The sequence below is a fragment of the Amblyomma mixtum genome, chromosome 10 (assembly GCF_055824585.1).
Source record: "Amblyomma mixtum isolate Tamu chromosome 10, ASM5582458v1, whole genome shotgun sequence".
Lineage (NCBI taxonomy): Eukaryota > Metazoa > Arthropoda > Arachnida > Ixodida > Ixodidae > Amblyomma > Amblyomma mixtum.
In genome coordinates this window covers 158,684,517-158,703,476 of record NC_143021.1, presented here as the reverse complement: position 1 = coordinate 158,703,476, position 18,960 = coordinate 158,684,517, and the positions used below count along the sequence as shown (strand labels likewise).

Genomic DNA, 18,960 nt, shown 5'->3' with positions numbered 1-18,960 from the left:
ACTTTTGGGGAAATAGCACTGTATTCTACGAGCGAGGTAGCTGTCTATTACTGCAATTTCCTTATAAAGTAGATTTTAACGTTTAATGCAACTGAACGGTTTCCTTAAATCGATAAATATTTTCACTATGAAGTGTCTGCGCTCAAAGTTCTCAAGGATGTTTTTTGTTGTGATCCTGTGGACAGATCCCGCCAATTATCCCGACTTGATTCTAAATTTTTTACTTATTCAGATACCTCACGGGCTCCGACTGGAGTATTATGTGAGGGGGGTTACATAATTCGGGTGCGAAAAAGAAGCAAGTAGAAGATGGTTATCTTAACATCGTTATACAATAGCAAGGAACCTCCAAGAAAACAGAGCTAAATTGAAAAACACACTACAGAACACACTTCAGAAAAAAAACCTTTCAGAACAAAATGCTGCTTATTTATTCTTTGAGAGTAACATAATCTGAGATGTGAACAATGTTGTCAGGAAGGCTATTCCAACAAATGATTGCACGGGGCAGGGCTGATGAGTTGAATGCAGTGGTCCTTCCCGAAAGGTGTTTAAAACTGAGGTGATTATGCAGTCGGTTTAAAATGTCGTTAACAGATAATTTTAAGTTCTTTAAACTGGTGCACTCTTTTAAAAACAACACGCCTGAGGACAGTTTTTCCAAAAGCAACAATACTGATTGTGGTCGGTAGTTATTGAGCTCATTCAACTATTCTCTTTTAACTTGCAAAAAAGTGCAAACTTCATTCTTTCGGGAAAAACACCAACCATCAGCATTTTATTACAGGTTTTTGTAAGTGGAGAGATAATGTAAGAGCTGGGTGTCTTCAAATGAAGAACGTTAATTTCACAGCTACCCCGCGAACATCTGCCTTCATTGCGTACACAGTGGGTGCTCTCTTTTCATAAATTCTCCTGTGTTGCATCGAAAGATCCATAAGCCAGGCTACAAACAAAATCTCAACCGAACAGCCATGTTCCGAAAAACGAAACTTTTATCTAGAGTTAGAGACGGGAAGCACTTGTCTCTTGAGCCTTCTTATCTGCTGAAATGTCGACAGTGATCTGCCGGCTTTTCTTCGACCGACTTCCGCTGCCTCTGAGCCCGCCGAAGGCCAGTTTGTCGAGTGCACTGGTTGGAGCTTCGCACGCCAGGTAAGCCAGGTAGGAAAGCAGCAAACTCCAAACAAAAACCGAGAAAAAAAGGGACACCTGAAACGGGATGCGTGGTGCGTCGTTATTTTGCCAAAGAATTCATCCGCTCATACTGCCGCTGGGCTTTGTTACGATTTATTGTTTTCACCAGCGTACTTTGCTTATCAGTGCCAGCGCGCGACCGTGCCATGTCAAGTTCCGCAAGCGATTTTTCTCCCAAATTGCTGATAAGACACAAGCTAAATTGTGATCTCGACCTAGCCAGGCCGTTTCAGCAACGTTCAGTAAAGTTCGGGTTCGTTTAGAAGGGTCATTACGAATGTTCTCTATAACGTTAAAAAAACTTATCCAATTAAGAACATTGCTTCAACGATTATTTGAAGACTTTGCATCGATTTGCTTCTGCCAGACTTGTAACGGTTCTATCAATACGTTGGCACATTGACGAATTGAGCGCACAAGCACGAATATAAAAGATCAAAAGCCGCCGCGGTGGCTCAGTGGCTATGGTGCTCGGCTGCTGGCCCGAAAGACGTGGGTTCGATCCCGGCCGCGGCGGCTGAATTTCTTTGGAGGAGAAATTCGAGGCCCGTGTACTGTGCGATGTCAGTGCACGTTAAAGAACCCCAGGTGGTCGAAATTTCCGGAGCCCTCCACTACGGCGTCTCTCATAGCCTTAGTCGCTTTGGGACGTTAAACCCCATAAACCAACCAACCTAAAAGATCAAAAATTAATTCTTCCGATCGTCTTCAGTTACCAAAATAACATTTCTAAATATTGTTCCAAAAATGGTGCCCAAAGTTCACGCCCTTAGACCTTATCACACAAATCTCTAGGATTGGCGAGAACTGCTTCTGTTTTGTCACATTGCAAGCCTCAGTTATTTTTAGGATCGCACATAGGACAGTTGGTGCCGCTTTTTACACAATCAAGTCGCCGAGTCTACAACAGATACAAATAAATAAGGGAGAAATTCTTTGCACACATCCAAGATCTGTTTAGAAATAAAACGCTTCTAAGTGATACTGGGGCAACTTTATTTGCCATAGAATTTTGTGAGAGGAAAACTCGGTTCTGCAGCTTTTTCTGCTCGTGTCGACGCTTGTTCGGCAGCAAAAAACGCACTTGTTGCTGAGAAAATCGCATTTAAAAAATCGCCTCCCCGAATCCTTTCAAATTCGTGAGGTCTACACTACTTCATGATGCAACCATGATTCAAATTTACAACAGATTCACATGCTACAAAAAAAAAAAGCAGTACGCCTTGTCGCAGGGGTAGATTCTTATGCACACACTAGAAGCCTGTTTATACAATTCAAAGTACTTTCTTTGCATAGGCACTACTCTTATATCTTAGCCAAAAAATATAAACAGGATGTCCAAAACAAAGAGGTCCTCATTCAAACCATATCAAATCTAAGTTTAAGAGAAGGTAGATCTACATCGCGGTCAGCAGAAATTTGGAAAATTCCTTTCATGCGCACAACCATCAGCCGTCAAATGCTCGAATATTCACTTCCAACCTTCTTAAATTATCTACACAAACACGATATAAATATCGAAAGTGTTAGCACCAAAACTCTGAAGAATTTTTTACACAGCAAGAGTGATGGTTATGCCGCTATGAATTGTATGATGCTTTTTTTCTTTCAAGTATATTATAGGGTTCGGGTGAGCGTGGTCGGGCCGGAGAAGGGACGAGGAAGGCGGGAGACGGGGTTACGAGGAGATTAAACAAGGAAGGAGGACTTTATACAAAAATATTTACATTATTTAAAACAAAGGGTAACTGAGAGGGACTCTCAGTGAGAGGAAACTTCTTCAGAAGTCAACAGGAGTGCCCTGGAGTCTCAAAACAACACCCGTTAAATAACGCACGGACTCCCCAGATCCCTGTCTGGGGAATATAGTTCGAAGGATGACGTCCAATCGCATGGACAGTTGCGGACACTGTTGATACCGCCCACGGCAGGGCGGCGCTGGGCCGTGGGGCTCTCCCGCAGATCGGTTGATGGGAGAGGGTAGAGGCTCAGTAATTAAACACTGCTGTCTTTCACTCAGCACACCACCACTCTGTTCGTTGACCCGAGGGTCGACTCGGCCACGGAACGCCGCCATCGTCGCCGCATCTTCGGCCTTCGGCGGTCTTTGACTTCGCCGCTGCCACCATGGTCCCACGGCAGCAGGGGAGCGCGAGGTGCCTTAATCCACACAGGCAGAGGGGGGGGGGGGGGGGGCATCCCAAACCCAACAGTATATATGCCGGTCTTGCTGTGATGGGGATATCTTATTGTTGTGTAAAATGGGACTTTGACGTAGAATGCGAGCAACTAATTTTTCTTTTGAGACAAGAAGGTCTTGATTCACTTGCTATGTGTGCATGTTTTCTTGATTATGCTCCTATATATGTAAATATGCAACTGCTGTATGCCTTGTAAATGGGGGCTCGAAGCACGTCAAGTGATACATTTCACTTTTGTTCCAGTCCCTTACCGCCTCGACGGAAAAAAGTTCAATTTCAATTTCAATCACCGTTTCGAAGTGAATGTGCAGTACAGCCTAGCCTCCGGGATCCGAGTTGAAAAGCTGTGTCGACGCACCGCAGTTTACTTACGGAATCGTCCCTAGGTGGCGATAGGCGTATTTGAGTTCTTTTCGTTTTTACACTTTTTCTCGCTTATCAAAGCTGCATTATCAATAAAACCAGCATCTTACAAGGTTTAGGTTTATCGGGGTTTAGCGTCCCAAAACGACTCAGGTTATGAGGGACGCCGTAGTGAAGGGCTCCGGATAATTTCTACCACCTGGGGATCTTTGACGTGCACTGACATCGCACAGTATACCGGCCTCTATAATTTCGCCTCTTATCGAAAGTCGAACAGCTTCTTTCTATTGCACTGCGATAAGCTATTGATACAGGCCTACTCCAGTTTCTCCTCAGCTATCCCTTAGCTTGTGTTTTATGGCTTTCACGTGGCTTAACGTCCTAAAGCAAGTTGGGCTATGAGAGACACCGTAGTTTTGAGCTCCGCATAATTTCGACCACCTGGGGTTCTTAACGGACGCTGATATCTCGCAGTACACGGGCCTCCGGCATTTCGCCTCCATCGAAATGCGACCGCTGCGGCCGGGTTCGAACCCGCGTCTTCCGGGTCAGCAGCCGTGCACCATAACTACTGAGCCACCGCGGCGGGCGGTACTTTAACTTACATGTTCAAAAAAGGAGAGACAGCCATTGAAAAAACAAACTGTAAATTGCCCCACACTCCAAAAAAAAAAAAAAAATCTGACACTGCTACCCTGAAAGCGATTTTTTTTTTCGTGGTAGAAGCACACCAAGCCGACCGATAGACTGAAGCCCGTCACTTTCAAGTATTTCGTTTACTTGATCGCACTGGCAGTAAGCGAATGCTCGCGTTACACAAGCCAGCTAACATCTGTACGAGACAACATGCTTCCTTGCTGCGGGGCCGCACTTGGTCGCGCATTGTCGGACACAGTGGGGAACTTCGGTCGCGTCTATATACACCTCAGCTGTCCTTCCACCGCTGGTCTCTCTAAGAGCGCTTCGGTTATATGCGAGCGTATACCTGATTGAAGTGCGAATGATGTATTCGCTCCCTGGATGAGTACAGCACGAGTTCGATGAATGGCACATGAATGAGGTAGACACCGAATGACAGCTTGCTCAGTGGCACAAAAACGTTGCTGGAGAGGAACCTGCTGAACAGGCCTGCGAAAAAATAAAACCCACATATATTGTACTCCAAATGGGCAAAAAAGTAAAAATAACAAGGCCATGAACGACTGGAATATGCAATGCTTAGATAGGTATACCTGAACCATTCTCTCAACCTAATCTGGCTTTACCATCCATTACATAATGCAGTCTTACCGCCTCTGCCCGTGGAACAGGCCAGCGTGATCCAGGCTAGGGAGATGCACCACAGAAAGCGGTCAAAAAAGGCAGCCAGCAGGGTTCCAGCCATCGACGTAGGATGCGGGCTCTTGTACCAGGAGAACTTCATGAAGACAGAGCACAGCATACTGCTCGCAGCGACGCACCAGCCAGTTAGCTGCACGGCCTGACGATGGAAAGATGCGAAACCAATGAAGAGTGCACGTCCCACAGAAACTGTACGGTGTGAGTTTGCTGTGCACCGAAGAAATTACCAGCGCTGAACTGGTTAGGCTGATAGCGTACAAGTTGATGGAATCTGAAGGTGATCCATTAGTATAATCATATTAAAGTGCCTTAATGCTGTATCTTGTAGCAAAACACCCATAGGCATGTGCTTAGTGCTGCACCGTCATTTTCTTTTTCTAGTTAGCGACGATGACGCCGCAACGAATTTCCTTATTCTCTTATGTAGATAGCAAAGCGATAGTTTGCGAAAGGCGGCAGACTGTACCATCCACCGCTACATTCTGCCGCTTGCCGAGAGAGTGAATAAGCGCCTTGCAAAAAATGGGAAATCTAGAAAACGGACTCGCCTGTAAAGGTTACATTACAAACAGAATAGAAAATATCCTGATTTCAATGCGACTGCCTGCTTTTTTGTGGGAAAAGTTAATAGAGCAGGGTTCACTGGCGGATAATGCGACAGAAGGCTACGTTAAATACACAGTTAAGCATTATCCTTTTAGGTGGTGGTAAAAAATGCAGTTTTTTGCTTATTCCTCATTGCTTAATGCAGGTTCGCGCGTCATATCAACATTGGTGTCTACGATGCGCAGCCCTGGGGTAGGCTGCTGCTTATTTTTTCAACAGAAAGCTTTTTAAGCGCTGCGTTATTTCAGCACATCAATAATTTCGCTTTTGTATTTCGCCTTCAAAATATCCAAAAATTTCACGATCAAATATATATACTGTTTCGGATGCACTGCCAATGAAAATGTTTGCGTTTACAGTGGACACGGCTGTTGACAACAAAGATAGCACGCTCCGTAGCTATAGGATGTCAAAGACTCGAGACTCACAAATGGACACTTCTAAATATTCTACACCATTAAACGGCTGGTACCAAGAAAATTAACCCCCCAATATACTTCGTTAAGCTAAATAAAACCAAAAACTAAATACCTTGGTTAATTTTGTGTGTCTTTCTTAATTTTCATGACTGTCCTGCCGGAGTTAAATAGGGGGTTAAATTTAAGGCGATCCATTTCATTCATGTGGAGGAACTGCGAAATCATGCGCTTATTCGAATCCGCTTAAGCAGTAATGCGGAGCACATCAAAGAATTTCATTGCATCCAAGTCTTTCGTTATGGCCGTTTTTTTGTTATATTTGAATTTTTGTCTCTTCCACCTCTGCCCTGCAGGACGAAAGGGGAGATTTCCCTCTTTATTTTGACGCCTGTCAACTGTTTGGCAGGTGGCTCTTTCATTAATTAACCCCCCCGACAAGACGGATTGTTTGCTAGTGAGGTACTCAGTCCAAATGTGAATTCAGTGCGCAAGCACTTCGTTCTTCACTTCAGTTTTGCTTTTATTGCATAAGCTAAACTGCGCCAGGTTTCGAGCCGTAGCGTGGCTCCGGCGGTGGCCACGGTCGACCTCTAGCCGCAGCGAGGTCAAACAGATGAAGCGCCGTAGCCATAGCAACCGTTTCAGAGTTTCGGCGTCACTACATAAAAAACAAACTGTCGAGGCTGGGAACCGAACCAGGGCCTTTGGCATTTGACGCTACTACTCCGCCACAAAGGCTAAGAGTATCGGCATGAATAAAGGCGCATCTAGTGAATGCGTGGGTTTCATAAATAAAATAAAAGAAATAAAAAATAAAAACAAGAACAGAAACAAATAATTAGCTGAGGTTTAGCTCTGGTTAAACCGGGCAACTTGCGTAAGCAGCGTCGAGAGCACGCGATTAGGCGCGCAGCAGCGGAGCAGCGACGGTCCTGCTATCGTAAAAAGCGTCGAGAGCCGTTGCCATAGCAACCGTTTCAGCCGCACTCCACCAGGCGGCAGGACCGTCACTGCGCCCGCGCGCCTAGTCGCCCGCTCTCGACGCTGCGTACGCAACTTGCCCGGTTTAACCAGAGCTAAACTTCAGCTAATTCTTTGGATTCGCAGTGCACGGAAGAAGATGAAGATCCCCAACCGGGGACGCACCTCCTACCTACGTCTCGCTCTCTTACGCGCCTTGTCGCTGTCGTCATGCATGGTTGCTGCTACGCCGCGCTCCCCCGTTGTGGATTGGGACATCGCCTCGACATTGGGAAGAGTGCCAATGACAGATACCAGTATTGAAGGGCGAGGCGATTTTAAAGCTGTAGCTTTGTGGCTCCTTCTTTGCAGAAAACTGCATCATCCGTAGTGAGCGAAAAAGTTCGGGTTGGTAGGGAAGGTGGCGACATCACACGTGAAGTGGTGAACTTGAAAAATTATTAAAAATGAAAGAAGTGGTGGTTAGAAGGTCGAAACTTGACTCAGTATTTAGGACACCTTTGAATAGAAAGTAAATGAATTGCGCTCGAAAGAAACGCTGACACTAAGGTTTAGAGTCAGGCGCGCTACCCATAGGTACCGCAGGCGCACTTGTACAACTTGGTTAAAGCGGGGCTTTATATGCATGCCGTGTGGTCTTTCACATAAAATGGAAACGTGTCCGTGTCTGCGTGGGTAAAGCGCAGCCGCTGGGGCCCGTCAACTTTATTGCCTCATACCCTAAAGAGACGGAGCTTAACCCCCTAACTCTGCAAGCTTCCTTACCCCGGTAAGGGAGCCTTCACTGCAGTGAGGCTCCCTTACGTCAACCTTCTTGCTGAGGAGCCCTAAGTAAGGTCGTCCTTGGTGCGTCCTCTGAGGAAGGCATCTGTAGTGGGAAAGAGAGAGAAGGGAATTTTAATGAGCAAAAGGTGGAGAGGTCGGCCGGTGGTAACATGGCCCTGGCCTGCTGCGGACTACTTTTTCGTCGTGGAGGAATTCTGTGCACGGAGGCTGAATCCGGGCGGAGCTTCACTGCAGACTTAAGTTGTATCCGACTGCAGTAGCTGCCTTCATGCGTCCTTTCGTCGTTCCTGGCCCCAGAGGAGCGCTTCACCTCACTACTGTCACATGTGACTCCGCAGTCTCGCGAGGGTGGCGAGACGCGACGCAAGGACCCGAGCTCGGCGTGAGCGTAGCTGAACGAGCGGGAAAAAAATGGCAGCGTGGACTGACAGCTACGCGTGCGACTAGACGCCATTTTTTGAAGCGAAAAGCTTCACTAGGCTCGTCAACACCGGGTCTGGCGTGCGCCGTGATCAATTTTAGCCGCAGCTGCGCATGCGCAAAACCGAGCGACGTCACGCGGAGCGCAGGTGGCCGCTGCTACCGCAGCCGTCGTCGCCGCCACGCGCTGACTCCATCGTCTGAGCGTCGCCGCTTCTCCTCCTCGCCACCGTTTTACCCGTCGCCGCCGCCGTCCCAAGAGAAGAAGGTTCTTTCGCAAGGCGTTGCGAGAACGCGTGAGAGGCGGCGGCGGCCATAGAAGAGGCGGCCATCCTCGCCACCGTTTGACCTCTCGCTGCAGACGTGCGCAGTGAACACTTGAAAGGAGGGGTATATAAGGTGCGCTTGCCCATAGAACAGGCGCAGACACGCGCCGTGGAAGGCGAAGAAGAAGCAACAGTCGGACGGCGCAGAAATACCGATCCAGAAATGGTGGCTTGGGAGTTGGCTAAAAAGCAGCGAGAGCTTTTCGCTTATCCAGGCTTAACCTTAGCTAAGCCACAGTCAATTTGTTTTGACCGTGCTTGTGAATATGCATCTGATGAAGTGTACCTGTATCCTCCAACAGCTAGGTGGTTTCGCGACGCGGTGAATCCGATGGAAGTGCACTCAGAGGAAGAATTTGTGTTCAGGTTTCACACCGATACGGCTCGGCCACACTAGGACACCTTCCGGCCACCAGGTCGCCGCTCGTTGCGTGCAGAGATATGGTTACAAAAGAGCATAAATCGACACTTTGTACCACCAGCGTATGCTTGCTGACGTACACTAAACGCTGGTATTTTGCAGGACGTTACGCCATTTCTCACATTCCCACCTTTAGTTCAGCGTATGAGCGACGCAATGGCAGAGCTATTTCTTTTGCATCTGGTGTGCGATTTTCCCGCCCAGCTCAGCCTAGTGGCGCCCTCTGGTTGTTGGGACGGAAACAACTTGTTCAACAAACCGACGGTCCTCTTAAGCCTAAAATCTTCAGAATCTTGAATATAAATAAAAAATTAGGCAAATTTATCATTCAAACGTTTCCTCAGAGGCGAGATGAGACGAAGCGAGAGACCGATGTCCCATTTATGGCAAGCGAACGCACTGAAAAAGGCAGTAACAATGACGAATTCAGGCCGAATCGAGGGGTCCAGCTTATAAGGGCGCCGCAGTGTTTGTCGCCGCGGGAATATAACTTCCTACTCGGCGGCCAATGGGAATCGACGGAATTTTTCCGGCGGCAGAAATCTGCCCTGTACCGATTGGCGCTCCTGTATATTAGTAACCAATCAAAGATTCGTGCGTCTATTTTTTTTATTGAATGAGAGCGTTCGCGTAAAGCTTGTGAAAGATTCCTTAAACCCAGGTGCGCGGCATGCGTTCCTTACTTGAGGAGAGGCGACGAGAGCTTCCTCCATTGAAAATTCGCAGAAAGGAGGTCTCACTTAAGGTTAGGAACACTTTGAAGGAAAGGAAGCTTTCAGAGTTTGGGCCTAAGTATCCCCTGAATTTCTAGTCCGTGGTTTTTCTCCGATTTCTGCCAATCCAAGCATTGATGCTTCCGTCACAACGCTACTATTGTCCTGACAAAGATCTGCGAATGTAGCACTGAAAGTACAATTCTTGTACATCTGATGGTGACGTCATGTACCTGTAACAACTCTAACAAAGTAGCTGCCACCAGAAGTTGCTGCTGGCGTCACGACGCTGCGCTCTAGCTTGTGCTTAAAAGATGGTTCACTTCTTTTGCTCATGCCAACCTTGGCGATCTTGCGCTCCCTGAAGTTGTCCATTAAGAGGAATGTGATGCACCCGCCGAAGTAGGACAAGCCATGATAGAAAGGCCGTCCGTAGTACTCATTGACGGTCTTCAATGTCCTTCTGTAAGACAGAAAACAACGTGTATAACTGCGTAAGTAAAACATAAAATGCCAGTTTCCTTGCAGCTACTGAATGTTAAACTTGTTTCCTGTGTAATAACTTTTTCACGTGTGGCGCTTATGAACTTGAGCGAAGTCGATGTTTGACCTAGTTGGTAACGCACGGTTCTAAATGGAAGCTTAGTTCGACAAAACGAGGTCGGGACAGGGACACAGCAAGTAAGGTGTATAGGCATATTAACGCAACTTCTAGTGCATGGAACCCTGTTTTGTTGACGAGTGTTCTGCAGCACTATCCTGTCCTAAATATCTCCCACCACATCATCCGGGACTGCAATCGCGTGGAAGTAGCCAGCAAGGTTATAGCAAAGCCGTAAAGCGTGAACTGAAACTCACGTATTTAATTTGGAACGAGATGTTCTGTAAAGCCCGTTTTAAGGGGACATGTGCTACATTATAGAAAAAAATAAACGTTGGGGTACTTATTTGCTGTTCAAGCAAAACTGTAGCCTTATTTTGTAAAGATTTTTATTCTGAATAATTGCTTCGTCCTTTTTTATTGCGAGCTATCACTTGCGACGTAGGAGACAAAAAAGTGCTCCCAGCGATTGTCAGGCGCTGGCTAGGAAACACAGACAAGGATGAATAATGACAGAATGCCAAAACATTCCTCAGAGATAAGGGACTTAATGACAACACAAAGGCGTTTATGATTTCATTCGTCATGGTTGATGTCTGACCAGATGGATAGGCCTTGTGGGAAAATAATAAGTCACCAAAATAGACACTTTAAAAAAGTGTTACACTAAGCACGAACACGGCCAAGGTGAAGAACTGGGAGCTTTTCTAATGCACTAGGCGACCGCAAGTGAAATGTCGGCTACCGACGACAAAAAAAAATGGCTGGGGTTCAGCGTGGCTTCAACCTAGTTACCTACATGAGCAAAAGCCCTGTTAAGCATGGTTTCCACTGTCACAAATCAAATGTCAAGGTCAAGGTCTGATACCCAATAGTTATAGTGATATGATCACGTGGTCACACTACCATAGCTTTGGCCATACCACCATGAAGTTAACTTTGGTTTGACCTTGAGACACATTGAAGGTCATCGTCTCATACACATCGAAATCGTAAGCTGTACCCCGAGGAGCAATTACCCATCACGAACAGCATAACGGAGCTGATTTCGCTTCCTAACTGAACACGGTAAAATGTCACAGGTGCAATCGGGCCATTTTTTTACTGTAACAGCCACCCTAGGCTCCTCTGGCTTTGAGAAAGGATCTCGAAAAATAAAATCACGTATCTGTACTCCATGCACACAGGTAGTCTGCAACGCACGATGTTCCAGCTTTTAAACACGTAAAATCCGTGAACTCTAATGCAGAAAATACGGGGTGTATGTGTGTGTTTCATATAATTTTGGTTCACCTCTTCACAGTTTTCCTTGGTTCTAAAGAGTGGCGTCTGTGTGCCTGGTAGTCGCGTATGTGTAAGCACACACTTGCACGCTCATATGCATGTTGCACTCACTGTGGTGAGGTCCCGGGAGTGATGAGGAATGGATAGATGTCAGGATCGCTCGTCAGTGTCCACACAACCACCGCGTAACTCAGCAAAGACAGCAGGACAAACACTCCCACAGCCACTGCCTTTCGACTGTACAAAAGTAATGAGTTCCAGGATGGAAGACGTGGAGAGTCTACCGGCTGCTAGATCAAGAACATCAAAAAAAACTCTACATTTCGAACGTATCTAATTTCTTTATTCTCAATTAGAATTCATTGCTGTTTGAACTCGCTCAAAGCCGCCGCGGTGGCTCAGTGGTTGTGGTACTCGGCTGCTGACCAAAAAGACGCGGGTTCCATCCCGGCTGCGGCGGTCGAATTTCGATGGAGGCGATATTCTAGAGGCCTGTGTGCTGTGCGATGTCAGCGCACGCTAAAGAACCCCAGGCGGTCGAAATTTCCGGAGCCCTTCACTACGGCGTCCCTCATAGCTTGAGTCGCTTTGGGACGTTAAACCCCTATAAAGCACACAAACAAACAGATATATTTATCTCACAATATTTCAAATTGAATGAGAGTGCCAGTCATGAAGCGCAAATGTAACTGTGAGGTCACGGCAGGACCACGATACCTCGACAGTCACGTACGAATTGAACTCGTATAACTACCAACCTGTTATATAACTAATACTGTTGTAAGAGAGTATTAGCTTGCATGACTTACTATAGCAATAGGAAACTGGTGCGAAAAATGGCAAATGTCTTTAAATATTGCTAAGTGTAAGGTCATGCGTTTCCATAGACGCTCCAACTTAATACCACATAGCTACTTTATCTACGGTCTTCGTTAACATGCTACTAAAGCATACAAATATATTGGATTGCACTTGTCTGACGATCTTACGTGGTCAACGCACACCAACCACATCACTGCAGCATCTAGCCGATCCCTTGGCTCTCTTCAACGCTCATTGAAGTTTGCCCCAGCACATGTAAAATTACTAGCCTGCACCACATTAATGCGCCCAAAATTAGATTATGCAGCCGCCATTTAGAACCCGCATGAGGAATTCCTTTCTGGTAGTATAGAAGCTACCGAAATCACGCCATTAGATTTGTTCATGCCGATTATTTATCCTACACAAGTGTAACCGATCTTAAGAACCGATCCAGCTTGCCATTATTAAAGCACCGTCGACAACTAGCCAGTTTAGCCCTTTTTCATCGTTTCTACTATTCACTTTCGTTAAGCTCCCTGTTAAGCTTCCCTGTTTTGACCTTGTCACAAAAACAGTCAACAGGCGTCATACCCTTGCCCAAAAACACGAACATATGCGCAGTATTTCTTCATCCGAGCAGTAAAAGACTGGAACGGCCTTCCCAATGCCGCTGTAATATTAGAAGAAACGCTTGCATTCGAAGATAAGCTTAAATCTTTAGACACATTTTAGGTTTTCGTGTACATTTCCCCTCTAACGCTGACCTATTGCACTTTGTTTTACTATGCTGTTTTTACTGTTATGTAATCCGTTATTGAATTCTCACCCACCGTTCAGAGCTTCTTCCTATTTTTTTATTCTTGTCTTGTTTTTTTTCTTTTGTATTCGAAAGCATTTGAGCGTTGTGCATTTTGATTTTCCGAGCTGTTTGCCTGTTTCATTTGTATTTTGAACTTTGATGTTGGCATTGTCCAGAATATGTTCGTTATATGTTAATATTTCTGTAAAACCCACCTCTCATGTAATGCCCCTGGTCTGGGGTCATTGAGGTACTAAAATAAAGAAATCAGTGAATCTTTAGAACGCACAAATGAGTGAAATAAGGTAGCTAACACGGTGAACGTACAAAGTAGGGGACTACTTGGCGCATCACAAGCGAAAAAGCTTTCGAATTCTACGTCAAAAATCACTTTTCGCCCAATGAGAGCCCGAAAACGAACGTTCGGGAAAATGTGCGAAGGCTTCTGGGGGAGGCGACCGCCCCCTCCCTTAGGACCGCCACTGCACCCGTCATGTTTCTGTACTTCTTGGATTGCCGGTGCTTCCGCATCAACAGAAACGAAAATTCAGGGGGGCACTTCGTTGGCCTCAAGTGCGGTGAGTCGGAAGCCTTAAGCGCGGTGTTGCTGCTTCTGTCACGGATGTGTGGTTAAGATGTTATTAAGCTTCGCCTCTAAGAGTGGAACGCGACAGCGTCTTACAACGCTGCCAGGCAGTCCACGGAACGCCATCGCCCATTCGGCTGCCCTACGCCTTGCTCGACGGTAAATTGGTTTTTGAGGAAAGGATATGTATCTGTCTCGCATATCTCGGTGGACACCTGAACCTCGCCGTAAAGGGAAGGGAGGAAGATGGGAGTGAACGAAGACACCGCATTCACTACACATGGTGTTGTTCACTCCAAACCATCGAGCTGGCATGGCGCAGTGGCGGAGACCGTGGTTCGATTCCCCACCTCGACCAATTTCCTATTCGTTTTTATTTATTTCTCTGGTCTGACTAGAAAGGTTAATTAGGCTAATTGGTTAACTAAACTCAGTCAAACAGAGTACACTGTGGGGCCAGTTGGTCATACCCAAGCAACCACAGATATCCGTCGGACGTACGAGCTAGATCCGAACGTCCGTGCCGAGATCGGACGTCCATCGGACGTGCGAACACAATCCGATTTCGGATATCCGTATTCGTGCATCCGCTGGACGTACGGACAGTGTCCACTTTTGTATATCCGCATGAGAGACGAGGTGGACGTCCGAAGGATGTAAGGTCGAGTATTTTCCTAGGCCATGAGTATGGACGTTTTTTATTTCACAGAAAATTGGAGTCTTTCGTGTATGTATACTCTTTTATTTGCATCAGTTGGAGGGTTTGACGCGAAGACGTTTGTAAATTGGTACGATTCCACTGCTACCAGCAGTGCAAGAGCCGCCAGCGAGCTAAATTTATCTAAGAGGAGAAGCAGGTGTTGCAGAATTTTGCAAGAACTCAATGACTAGTTTTATATTTATAAAACTTCTCCAAATTAGAGGAGTTGCGCGACATGTCCACTGTTTTGCTAGCTAAACTTGCCATTGAAACCATTCGTAAGCATCAAAACCAATGATCAAAACTCCCGTGCATTCGGCTATCACCATCATAATAGATGTCAGTTCGCGGTCAGACCAGTCCAATCCATCAGTACGGATCCGTAGCGCTGTTGTTGATATGTCGCGTAGTGTTGTCGCGCAGATCTTTATAGCTCTGTTATTATAAAATGTGGCTTTGTTCGGTCTGTGGACGAAAGTTGTATGTAACTTAAGCAATTCGAAAGATACGGGAAGCGCCTGAATCTCTTCTGGAACACCGGAATCCCGTACTGCGTCGACCTTGATGTAAAGAAGGGTTAGTGCACATGTGATTGCTTACGAAGGTATGTATCCAGTACACTTCTTGGAACTTTGCTTCTAGGACAATGCAGCATGCTCATATAACATTCGTTCACAGGACAGTGGGAGCAGTAAGCGCGAGAAGATGGCTTCCACAAGTGTGTGCTGTTCTCACACTTTCGGGAGCCTACGTCACACAGCTGCGGGAGCCTTCAACTCGCGCGGCTAATTCCCACTCCTCTTCAAAGTTGCGGGACGGAGTGTTTTCGCATCTTGTTAATTTTTAAGGCATCGCTATGTTCACTGTGCCTATATAAAGAGTGACAACGCGCCAAAGGCAGACCATAGGAAGCACGTGAGGTCGCAGTGGTTCGCAATGGAAGCTTTGCGGCTTTCTGTGCACAGTCGCGTACAGTGCTGCGCAGGTTAGTGCCCTAAGGCCCATGAAAATAAATAAAGAACAGATACATTGTCAAATATGGTGTGGAAAAGTGAGAGCTGTTATTGCCTTATACTTATTGAGGTGTTTGTTAAAGTGCATTGTCTGTTATACTTGCAGCATTAAACACTTCTATTAATTGGTTCCAATGTTTTTACTTTGGCTACTGCATTGTGCCATTTGTTTCACATGACTGATGTTTGCCGCGTTCTTTTTTATTTCAGAAATCCTGTGGGTGGGAAGATTACGGATGTGTCCCAAGCTTGCCACATTTGAAGAGTCACATTTAAGAAATTTTCCGAATGTAACCCATTGCTCTGCTGATGTATCATCAACCACAATAAAATATGCGTGCTATGCATCAAATTGTTTTTGGTTTTATTGCATTGCGCGGAGTGAAAAAAGCACGCATGCACCATATATGCGAATATTCGAGAAAGATCCGCCAATGAACGTACTCAACTGGACGTCCGTCGGCGGGCGAACCGTATACCTTTGGCCACCTTTCGGACGGCCGACGGACGTCTACCGGCTCTTTGCGGATGTTCAGCGGATGTACAGAACATCCGAAATAGACCTCTGTCGGCCGTCCGAAGGATATCGGTGGTTGCTTGGGTACATAATCTGAACGAACAAACGTAGCGTTGAAACAGGACACAGAAAGATGAGGACAGGACGGGGCTACAACTTATAACTGAATGAAATCGATAAACGAAAGACACATCCCTTCTCGAGCAAAGACACGCATGCGCAAACTTGAAAGAATGGCAAAACTGTGATAATCTAGAAAAAAATCCGGTAAAAGAAAAAGAGACGAAAAGGGGAGGAAAGCCACCGGTCATGAAGACTGTTTACAAACATTAAGTGCGTCTTAGAAAGTTTCTTTCTTTTTCCATCAGATAAATAGATGGTGTGCTAATGCACGTGTCACTACCACGTTGTGATATTTCATGAGCTTCCAAGATTTCCCTCGCCAATTGATCTTTACCCCTTCCTAAGATCTTCGTGCGCTTCAAAGAGGGAAAGAAACCTGTGCAGCTCTTGCAATGCTTTGGCAAGTGCTCATCAGTTTGCTGACGAAGCGAAGATGCGTGTTCACTCAGCCTCAAGTTTAGGCATCTGCCCGTCTGCCCAATGTACACACTTTCGCAGCGGAGAGGGTTCTGATAAACAATATCTGTGGCGCATGAGACGTGCGGCTTCTTGTGTTTTGTGCTACACCCTGACTTCTTGACGCTCTCATGATCTGCCAGAGCGCAAAGCTTTGCAAGCTTGAGGGGAACTGAAAATACCACATCAATACCAAATTTTGCTGCCACTCTCTTCAAGTTGTGCGAGAGCCTGTGTACATAGGGCATAACTTCAAACTTCCTTTTCTGTTGTCCCGGTACATTTATCTTAGATAACTGGATGTGTTCTCTTTCTTTGTGTAACTTTTTCTTTAAAGTTTCTGCGACCGCCACAAGAACATCGCCAAGAAAGCCTGCTTCTTTAAGTCGTTGAACCTGGTTGTCAAAACTACTATCAACTTTGTGCGGACATGACTTGAGGAGCGCCGACCTGAGACTTGTGGCTGATATGCCTCGCTTAATGAGCTTCGAATGAGAAGAGGCGTAAGGTAGTAGCGCTTTCTTGGACCGTGGCTCGTAAGCCCAGCAAAAATGACCAACAGAATTAAAATACAGGTGAATATCTAAAAACTGAATGGAAGTTCTATGGAAGTTCTATGAAAAAATTCAGTGACTTCATGATACCTTTGAATCGGGTTAAAGTCGAGTCTGCAACTACACTCAAGTCATCTCCAGACGAAAAGTTGAGAACAACAAGGAAATCATCTACATATCTAAAGACACGTACAACGCGCTCATCGTTCAACTGAGACTGAAACAAACGTCCAAACTTGGCAAGAAAAATTTCACATAGCACAGGGGCGACACTTGAGCCAATGCAAATCCCACGTTTCTGGACACAGAAATGTTCTTTGTAGCTTATGATTGTAGAATTGAGGTACAGGGCCAAGAGTTCCAGAAATGATTCAATACTAACACCACATGAATTCTGAAAAGACACCTCACCCGCCTCTTCAATACACTCTCTCACAGCAATGAACAGTTCATCGTGCGGTACCGAGTAAAAAAGTTCCTCTATATCCACTGAAAATGCAGAGTTTGCACCGCACACGTCACTCCGTAGAATGTCAACTAAGACGGCTGAGGAGGCGACTTTAAAAAGGTCCACAGTACAAAGGCTGTTCAGGTGACGCTGGAGGAACCTGCCTAGACGTGCCTGCCAGCTGTGTCGCTCTGTGATAATGGCTCTGAAGGGACATTAGGAAGGGGTAAAGATCAATTGGCGAGGGAAATCTTGGAAGCTCATGAAATATCACAACGCGGTAGTGACACGTGCATTAGCACTCCATCTATTTATCTAATGGGAAAAGAAAGAAACTTTCTAAGACGCACTTAATGTTTGTAAACAGTCTTCATGACCGGTGGCTATTCCTCCCCTTTTCGTCCCTTGTCTTTTACCGGATTTTCTAGATTATCACAGTTTTGCCATTCTTTCAAGTTTGCGCATGCGTGTCTTTGCTCGAGAAGGGATGTGTCTTTCGTTGATCGATTTCATTCAGTTGTAAGTTGTAGCCCCGTCCTGTCCTCATCTTTCTGTGTCCTGTTTAAACGCTACGTTTGTTCGTTCAGATTAAACTCAGTCCCACTGACTTGGAGCATCAGTGTACCTTCCCTTTAATTGGTTGCATGGTTACTAGCCAAAGTACAATTGGCCCAGTTTGAAATTCGCGCACAGTGACGTCACGAGCGTTTTGACCAATTGAAAAGCGTGACATTTCTGTCGACAACTCCTGCTTACAACGATGAAGCAATAAAGGCTTCCGAATTAATATAGCTTTGCTTAGGAGGCGTTTAACGTGTAGATTGACGGCTTAATGCGTGTGCCACGACGCTGTCCTTAACAACCTTTAATAGAGCTCGAGGTTCACAAGAAGCAGTTCTGCAGGTTAAAACTGATGATGTTAAGCCCGCAGTTGCTTCAGTTAACTTCGACTAGCTTCACTGCGCTACCAGGGGGCTCGCGACAGAAGCAGAACTGCCAACGTTTATTTGCTTCAATCGCTTGTTTTTTCAATTACGAATAAAATTTTCGCTTAACATCGTTCTTGTAGGCAAATTCGCTTGTTTGCGTTTCGATCTTCACAGAACAATCGCTTTGTTTCAGTAGAACGAGGAACGCTGTGGCGATGTCTCACATGTATGCGGCAACATTGATAATTTGGTTGTTATTATTGTGCTCTGAAAACGAAGTAATTAAAGTAACGCATTTCTCCATATCTTCTTTTTCTGCAAATTCAATGTCAGCTTCTAGATCTGCTTTCTATGGAGACAGTACCTAGCTGT

General features: G+C 45.8%; 1 protein-coding gene across 1 annotated transcript in view; it reads right to left on the bottom strand.

The window, feature by feature from the left end:
- Positions 1-700: 700 nt before the first annotated feature.
- Positions 701-18,960, bottom strand: part of LOC149327492 (nose resistant to fluoxetine protein 6-like) — a 61,008-nt gene continuing 42,748 nt past the window's right edge. Inside the window, exons 11-15 of the mRNA XM_089564897.1 lie at positions 11,771-11,896; positions 10,117-10,237; positions 5,052-5,241; positions 4,747-4,889; positions 701-1,212 (exon numbers count right to left, since the gene is read on the bottom strand). Coding sequence (XP_089421023.1) covers positions 1,006-1,212; positions 4,747-4,889; positions 5,052-5,241; positions 10,117-10,237; positions 11,771-11,896 — 787 coding nt within the window. The 3' untranslated portion in view covers positions 701-1,005. The remainder of the gene's footprint in view (positions 1,213-4,746; positions 4,890-5,051; positions 5,242-10,116; positions 10,238-11,770; positions 11,897-18,960) is intronic.